The 9,450-nt window shown below is 38.9% G+C and overlaps 1 protein-coding gene across 1 annotated transcript; it reads right to left on the bottom strand.

Annotated features, from left to right (window-relative positions):
• Positions 1-3,607: 3,607 nt before the first annotated feature.
• LOC129313702 (auxin response factor 18) lies at positions 3,608-7,503 on the bottom strand. The gene is made up of 5 exons (XM_054957015.1): positions 7,069-7,503; positions 5,887-7,000; positions 4,487-5,370; positions 4,253-4,318; positions 3,608-3,970 (listed from the first exon to the last, which is right to left on the bottom strand). Exons 2-5 carry the CDS (start codon positions 6,958-6,960, stop codon positions 3,889-3,891), a joined length of 2,106 nt encoding a protein of 701 aa, XP_054812990.1. The 5' UTR covers positions 6,961-7,000; positions 7,069-7,503; the 3' UTR covers positions 3,608-3,888.
• Between the last annotated feature and the right edge of the window lie 1,947 nt (positions 7,504-9,450).

The raw sequence follows: 9,450 nt of genomic DNA on the forward strand, positions 1-9,450 counted from the left end.
TGTAACCAAAAAAATAAATAATAATAACACGATAGATAATGGTATGAGATCAAGTGACAGACAAGCAAAATTGAAGTGGTTGATCAATCGCGTATTATGGTTTAATTTGTTTGCAAAACAACGTGTTAATAATGGTATGAGGGAAAGGGAGATTGCATTTACATGATATGAAGTTCAAGAAGGCAAGTACTGGTCGGCAAAGAAGACAGAGTTATTATGATTTAACAATTTCTTTTTAGAAGTTTTCATGTGTATATGTTTCCTCTCAATCTCGAATATCTAAAATGGAGAGGGATCTTTTGAGAGAATAAAAGGATCCGAATTCCTCAACATGACAGAGAGTTTGAAATCATCTTAATTAAACCCGCTGCACCAAATCCATGTTCCCCTGAAATTAATTTTCACATGCCTGTGTTGTGTAACTTGTGTGTTCATCTCTCTTTCCCTCTCTCTCTGTTTTTTAATTTTTGGGCTCTGCGGGGTCCACCGCACGCGTTAATGGTAGGGCCTTGAAGGCCAATCTCACCATATCTCTGTCGCTTGCCCCGTTAACTCCCTCTTTTTTCAACTATTTGTTGAGTTTGTGTTTAATGAAAAATGTCAGTGCAAATTCAAAACAAGGTCACGAGAAGAAATGTATCGCTTGTAAAGAATTATAGAATTTTGAATATTTAAGCAAGTCTTGGTTGGCGGATGCAGCCAAAAAAAGCCACTTGATCACCGTAAAATAATTTGCAATACTCCATCTACTTTTGTTAAGATATTTGTAACTATTTCACCAGAATAAAAAAAAAAGTGATTAGGTCATTAATTTTATTTAAAAATAAAATAAAATTTTAATTTTACCTTTATTTAACTAAAAAAGATTTTAACTTTGCATCACATTTTCTTTCATAATTAATGAATTTAAATATGAGTAATATTAAAAAAAATAATACTCTATCAAATGCCTTATGTTAAAGATTCGATAATTATTCTAAAAGGTTTCATATAATTGGGATAATAGGGTCCAAAATATAAGCAACTTTTAACAATAATATGCATATCAATAAAATTTTTATTCTCATAAAAATATATATTGTTTCCATTTTTAAACATTAGCCCGATTTATGATGAATGAGAAAATATTTTAGACTAAAATTAGTTAAAAAATGTCTTATATTTTTAGATTAGAAGGAGTATAAAATAAACAAACATAGAAACAGAGGTGTGATTATAGTCAATATCATTACATGAAGAAAATAAATCCATGCAACTCCAAGCAGCACTAGTTTAAATGATACTTTCTCCGATCATGTTTTTAAGTTATTTTTAATATATTTTATTAGAATTAAATAAAATCTTAAATATTATTATTTTATTTAAAAATCTAATAAGTTTTTAACTTTAATTTACTCCTATTAAATCTACAAACTTTTAAAAGTAAAATACTTTAATATTTAATAATTTCCTCACCATTTGATATGAACTAAAAATAGATGCATAAATTATAAAATTATCTTATAAATATGATTAAAATAAATATTCCCTTCACCTTGCAACTATAAGACGAGATGAGGATGATTCCAAGTACAGAATAGTCATTAATAGTAACAGTAAAAATTTGGGGCAACCAATGGGTACATGATATTAGTGACACTAAAATTAAGATGGAAATACGCCTCACTATCTCAATGCAAAGGATGGCAACTCCGGAAAAAGGGCTTTGGAACTGAAAACATGGAATTCAACCCCTTGGAATTGTAACCTCTCCTCTTTTCTTCTTTCAATGCCCCCTCCTTTGACCATTATTTTGAAAACCCCCCCCCCTCCTTACTTCCTGTTCTTTTTTTTTTTAATTCAAATTCAACACTCCAGTTTTGATATATTACATTATAAGTGCATTAATTTCTATAACCTAATTATCAACTCCATGCTGCTGCAGCCTGAGGGGCTGAAGTCCATTCAATGTAATGACTAATAAGTTACTGTATGAAAAAAGCCTGAAAAGAAGATGAATAAGAGGTCCGAGTATGTGCCACATTAAACTACTATACAAGTGGATCTCAGGATCACCCGAACCAATTTGGAGTGAATGAAGGCGTAAGCAATAAGCAAAGCTGCAAAGTTGAATCAAATCCCGAAACAGCCATTATCATCATCACTGCCCAAAAGGCACGCCCATCTAACCGGCGACACAGTTGCTAGTCTGCACGTGAACTTGTCATTTTTTTTAATTTTCGTAATTATTTTATAAACAACAGTCCTACTAGCTAGTACTGGTATCCCTGTAGCATTTTTTTTTTTTTGGGTGTGAACTAGCATGTTTTTTTAAAAAAACGGCACCTTGTTGTTTGAATTTAAAAATTAAAAGGATCGAGTGGGTTAGGACCCACGCCCACGTGTGGGCAACGCTTAGGAGTGAAAAAAGAACACTGATACTGAGGTGGTTTTGTCGGGATTGTGACCTGTGAGAGAGCGATGCCGCTGTCTGTCCCTCCATCCACAACTCCCATTCACAACCCCAGTGGAGACCAGACCCTCAATCCTCGTCAAACTGCCCCACACTACCATCAATGCCTTTCAAATTAAAAATCCGTTCTTTCATGTTTTCTGCCTTCTCGGATCCCAACCTCTGATATATTTCTGATTTCTGAAACCACTCTCTAGCGCTAATAGTATATCATGTTCCTGTTACTATTATAATAATAATAATGGCGTTTCTTGTATAGTTGTATCATTAGCTACTGGTACGAGACCAGGTTCAATGACGTGGTCAGGTCTTTGGAATGGAAATGAGTGGGGATTTGGGAGGACATAGACATGGCAGCAGCCATGATAATGATGACGCTGGATCAGTGAGGTGATAGGAATGGCACTGACTTACTGTGCATTGAAAATGCTGTCGTGTTTCAGTTTTTTCCAGCCCTACCGAGCCTTTGAACCGAGCTCTTTAAGCCCCAGAGGGTGCATTGTATCCACTTTCTCTGAGGACAAAAGTCAAACCGTTCCTGTTCCATATAATGTTGCCATGTTGGTTAGGTAGCTGGCTTTGATTGTCATGTTTTACCGTGAATGGAGACCACTAGCTTGTTCCTACTTTCAAATCCTACCTAGTCTACTTTTACAACAGACAAATTCTTGCTTTTACGCTTTAGTTTCTCTTCTTCATTGTCCAAGTCACGGTCTTCAGAAACCAGAGAAGACAATGCTTCAAAACATTCACAACTCACATGAAAGCATTCACACATTTTTCATATCAATTGATCGTTCTTTAATTACTGAAATTAATACTTGGACATTTACTTTTCTTCCTACAGATGAGAAAACATGATGAGGTAGCCAATTTAATTTTGAAAGCCACGGGTTCGAACCCTTTCCATGAACTGAAAACGACTGGAGAGAATATTTAAAACCCTTGTTAGCAAATAAGAAAGCCGTGACGAAGACGTTTTATCTACCTTCGCGTGAAAATTATTCTCTCCCATCTTTGCTTTTGAAGCATCTTCTTTTTGTTCTGAGCTTTTGTTTCTCAGAAATAATCACTTCATGGGATTTTCATTTCTTGATTCACAAAATGCGATCGCCATTTTTAGAATGGCAATCTCGTATCGGATATAAAAAGGGATTCGGCAACAACTTAACATTAATCTCTGTCCCAATCATGGAAACCCAAGTCAAAATCTTACAGGAACTGGCAGCTCATTGATGGTACAAGAAGATACAGACCTTAGTAAGGTAGTCTTGGGGTTAATATAACAACAAAATAGAGGCATCATTATTGACACAGATTACACTTACGAGATGCCATTGTCGACAACAGTTTTTAGTTCATAAGACGAAGAAAGCAAACATTCTGATACAACTTAGGAGTCAAATCTCTGAACATGGACATGCCACGTCACATGTCTAGGCAAATATGCTCAGAAAACCTGTCTTGTTTGATGCATCCAATCCATGCTCTCCATTTCGAGATCCTGTCATCCACGCCCTGCAAAATCGCATTTTTCGTCTCAATCAGAAGAATCATTTACCCATACCACCCCCCAACCCCAAAAAACGTATATTTTTAATCCTCCAATTCTGCTTTATCATCAGTCACACAGATTTGTAGATCAGAAACCATATAACCTCGGCCCAAGAAGCTATACCGAAAAGGAAAGATATGAGATAAACATGTAAGAATGCGACACTAAAATTGCCTTGATTCAATTATCTTTGTGGAGCCGGTGTAAAGTAGTCAAACAGAAAAATTAGACAATTTATTCTTTACCTCTTAATATCTTTGCTGCCCGAATCTGTCAGAATTGTTAATCTTTTTGCTGTTTTCATGAAGTCACTGTAGCATAATCACAGAGAAACAGAATCGATGTAAATACAGGGCGAAGATAGGAGTGGGCGCAAAACCTCAATTCAACTTCCAAGTTTCAGATTTAAGTGAACTCAGTGCAAATCAGACAATGATTGACACTAAGATGGGGAAAATAAGTACAGCAGTGATTGGTACCTGAAGGGTTCTTCTCCAGCTCGTTTGACAGCACCGGAAGCATCTCGGTAGAGCACACGGCTCAACATATCAGATCTTTCGAGTCCGAACATGTCGGCCAGCTTGCCGTACAGCTCTTCATAGGAGCCGAGACACGAAAGGTCTAGAGTGCGTCCCACATCTTCTGACTCCAAGAATACCTTGCAATGACCAGTTTCCAACCCAAGTTGCCAAGAAAAGTCGGTCGTCGAAGATAATCCTGGCTGTGAAACCGCTGGTTGGGATTCACCCAAGAAGCTCTTTGCTTTATCCTTACATTCATCTGGCAAATTTTTACTCGAAAATTTCTGAGACCACACTTCAGCATGACAGCTTTGAGATATTTGTTGTTCAGTCAGTATTGGCTGTCCAAAAAGCAGAAACTGGTGTCTCTTCACCTTATCAGATTTCTCTAAACTCTTGTTGGAGTTTCCCATGGTAAGCAAGCATGACAAGCTGTCATTTTTCTTGTCATGGCCCATCATTATATTGCCACTGGAAATCCCGGGATGCACATCAAGCTGCTGGATGTTATTTGAGAGCAGACCCAACTGCAATTTACTGTTTAGGTGGAGATCTGAAATAGAGAGTCCGAATTGAGCATGCCTGGCTCCCTGTATGCCTGCAGGAGCATTATCGGAAAGACAACACAAGGGGCTACTGGGCCCAAGGGGGTTGCCGCCGGGAAAGGTCGGTATCGTAAAGTGACCATCAAAGGGGAAGTCTGGGTGTTGAGGAAGCCGCATCTTCTTCCGAGGGGGGGAGAACGGCATAAGAGGGATGACCGGCCTGTTCGATACAAGTTCAACCAACCATGGGCTAACCCTCTTCACATTCTGTAACAAATCCGGCTCATCCCAAGTAACCTGCGGTAATAACGGCAAGATGAATAAGAAAACAAACATAAACTTCTGGTGTTACAGGCACTGAATGGATAATGGAAGGCGAAAAGGTGAAACCCTATACCATCAGGTATATGCCAAAGGGCATTTAGCCGTCAGAAAGGAATTGCCGAAAGGAAAACAAATCTTAGGTACAATTTTAGCTACCAAGATGTCAAGTACAAGTCCACTTGCTCGGTTCTTTCAAAAATAATTCGAACTTCGCCAGATGCAAAACTAATGGAAGACTCATGGACTAACCCATAAACTACTGCATGTGTATTGATTGAGAAATTCAGGAGATTTACTGAACTAGAATGTTGAGAGGCTTAGGAGTTAGATTTCATAGAAAAACGTCAGAGTCTAGTATTTCATTCTCGTATCATATCCATAAGCAGAATGGAAACAATTAATTTTCAATAACATCCACGCCCTAAATCAGACAAGAGAAGAGGAAAATACAAGGAAACTGTGGGCAATACAATACAATGCTAAGAATACCTGAAGAAGTCTCCAAGGAGAATTGGGCCAGCGAATAGGATCAACGACTTGAACAGAAGCAACAGTGCCCATGAACCAGCTAATCCTGGAAGAATCCTCAGTCTCAAAGGCCATCTTGAACCTCATCCCAGAGCACCATTGAATTCTCATGGCTGCCTTAACTGCCCCAGCCTTGACACAGAACTCAGGAGTACTTGCTCGTGGGTAATAAACAACCTCGAATGCCTGACAATTCGCAGCAAGTGTCACAGCTTCCATCACAGATTCTGGCCTCGCTCTTCCTCTCCCAGGATTTGAATTCCCACCATTCGAGTTGTTTCGCAGAAGCTTGTTCTCCTCTCTTAACAATACACTGAGAGCCCCGTAAGGCCCCACACAGTTCCCAGAAGCGGAGCTCCAGCCGGAGATGCCCTCGGATCCAACGCCGATCCCACGCTTTGCACGGCGAATCCCCACGCAGAGATCGCCATTTTCGGCCCTCAGGAACACGACGGAGTCCCCTGCCACGAGTTTCTTCTGGTTGACGAAAGTACTCCACCCTGTTGTTAACAAGTGACGACGAGGTGTGCCTCTGTATATATGCCTGAACTTCCAAATTTCACCGTGGACGTCCTTCGCAATCACGGTTTGAACCGGGGGCTCCGCTGAGTAATCAAGCCGCGGGAATATGGTCTCTGCGCAGTATCTCGGAACAGAGAAGCCTCCACCATTGTTAGCATCGGACTGGGTTAAGGTCTTGGCGAAAGACGCGGGCTTCTCTGAATTTTCAGAACCGTGAGTATTTTCGTCCCCGTCGCCGTCGTCCAGCTCAGAGTTTCTCAAAGGAATCAACTTGATCTTGGCAAAGACCTCGTCGGTTTCTGGGTCTGCGAGGAATTTAACGGCTGCCACGCGGCAGAGAATGAGCGGTGGAATCCTCAAGGAGGCCGCAAAATCGACGCCGGCCTGAGCGTGCTCGGCGTGTCCTTGAGGAAAGTAGAAGACTTTAGAGTTCAGCGATGGCATCTGAACCATACCTCCGGCGCAGGCGTGCCATAGTTGTGGATCCAAGCTTTTCTCAGCTTCTTCCTTCATTGTTTGCGAACAAGACTATTTCGTGGTAATCAAACAGTGTCTGGGGAAGCAGAAATTGTTAAAACGGGAATATAAACAAGGAGAGAGAAGGGGAAAAAAATGTTTTGCCTTTCTCAAAACGAAGAGGACGAAAATGGGCCGAGTAATTGCTCGCACTGTTCAATCAAATCTTAGTCTTCACTGTTGGAAAGTGAAGAACTATGTAATTACAGGCTTCCAATTCCGTCCCTCACTGTTTCAGAAACGTTCGTCCCAGGAACCCCGTTCACAGACGCAGAATTGAAGAACCGAGCTCTAATCAGCAGCTCCAGACTCGAGAGACGAGGGTCAGAAGAATAGGTGTCTCCCTCCCTTCTACTGATAACTGGTTTGATGACAAAGGCTTTTCACAATCTGTGAGTTCTCGTAATATGATTCTTCGCGGCAACAACTACTACTACAATCTATCCCGAGGTAGCAAGCTCCATCGTCACATAAAAAGACCTCGCCTTTCTGGCTTGGTTTTGTTTTGTTCCTTCTTTATATTTTGTTCTCTTTCAGATCTCAAAAAGAGCATCCCCCCCCCCCCCCGGAAACACACACGCAATAACACACTCGCCGGAACTGAAGAAAACAGTAATAAACTGTTTACCGCGGAATTAATTATGTATCACTTAACTAGATTAAATGGGGGAATATAATTTTGTGGCTCGTGACAAAGATAGTAATAAAACATTTTGTCATGGTATATTTTAAGCTGGGAACATGAAAGCTCTGTCCCAGCCAGCAAAGGTGAGAAATCAACTGGCGTTGGTTAGGAAATTATAAAATAAGAAAATAATATACATGTCATGTAATGAGTGAACATAATAATTCATTGTAAAATCACGTACAGGAGCATAAAATGGACCTAACCATGGGACCAAGATAATAAGTATGGGGGAGAAAATGGGAGCTTGATTTTACTTTACTTTCTCTCACCTGGCGAGCTTATTCAGGACTCAGGAATCAGGATTGAGAAGTGGTTGTGTAAATGCACGCGCCGTCAGAGGCAGTGGGAGTGAAGGAAGGAGAAGTGAGGGCCCACGATTTTTTTGGTCGGAAGAGGCGAGAGAGGTTGAGTCAGTCATGTGTCACCACACTATTATCATAAAATGAAGGGAAAAGCAAAAGTGAAAGATTAAAGAGAAGGCAAATTTTGTGGAATCTTTGGGCAAAGATCCGTTTTCTCAGTTATAAGCCCGCATAAGCCAAATCCCACTAATAACAAAGCGTGCCCTCCGCTGACCTCCTGGTGGTCACTGGCGTGGCCTATCTGTAATCAAAGCGACGGATTTACCCACAGACAAAAAGGGTGAGAGACTATGAACACCGTTGCTTCAAAAAAAAAAAAAAAACGTATTTGCATTTAATATAATATTTATAAAATATTTTTATACACGTATCTCATATTTTAACATTTATAATATAATTTTTTTATTATATAACTTAAAAATACTTAATATTTTAATTGATTATTATAAATATTTATATTACTTAAAAAATTTTAATTTAAAAATTAAAATACATGTGATTTTAAGATGTTGAAAATATATTATAAATATTTCTGTACCTTATCATAAAATTTTAAAAATTTGCTGTATCACCATATCATGCCATATCATATAAGATACTCGTCTTGTTCTATGCAACTGAGGAGAGAGATTCACCAACATTTGCTATATAATTATTCCTGATGTGAGATATTTTCTATTCGTTATTTTTAAAATTTTAAGAACTATTTTTTATTTTTGCCTCTATCACTGTGTTAGATAATATGAGTTAAGTTATTATGTATGAGACTAGTAAAATGAAAAAAAAAAAATTACATGAGCATATGAATCCACACTTAAACCAGATCTGAATTTCGCTGATTACTTATATTTTGCTTCACCGAATAGCATAAAATATTTATTGCACGATTTGTCTCTCGCTTTTAACCATGTGTTTTAAAAAAGAGAGCAAATACGTTGATCAAATTATACACCGGGGTCATCATTTCGGGCGAGGTGTTTCCAATTATTGGCACCCACAAAACATAAGGCTCAGAGTATTGTAACACCCTAAGTTATAAACTTGTTTTATTTAAGGAGAAATGCATTTTAATTAATTAAAGAGGCTGGAATACACCAAAACCGAAAGTAAAATTTTAACCGTTCAAAAATCCTTGTTTGAAAATCCCCAGAACACCATTAAGAAATACAAAGAAACATTTGACCAGAGGAAGGATGACAGAAGGCTTTGCCACAGAAAAAGTGATCCCTTTGGAGCCACAGCTTTGAGGCAGCAAACCCTGTTGCTGCAGAATTCAACGGAATTGATAAAAATTGACTGACTTTACTACTCCTCCAGATCCCGGGTCACGAGCCTCCCGTTCCAATTATTTATGGACGTGGCCACGTCAAGCTGAGGAGGATGAGACTTGGTGTGTTTAGTTTTTAATTTATCAAAATTTTATTTAAAAAAAATCTA

This window comes from Prosopis cineraria, unplaced genomic scaffold (genome assembly GCF_029017545.1).
Source record: "Prosopis cineraria cultivar Desert tree isolate PC_DT_omini unplaced genomic scaffold, ASM2901754v1 PC6, whole genome shotgun sequence".
Taxonomy (NCBI): domain Eukaryota; kingdom Viridiplantae; phylum Streptophyta; class Magnoliopsida; order Fabales; family Fabaceae; genus Prosopis; species Prosopis cineraria.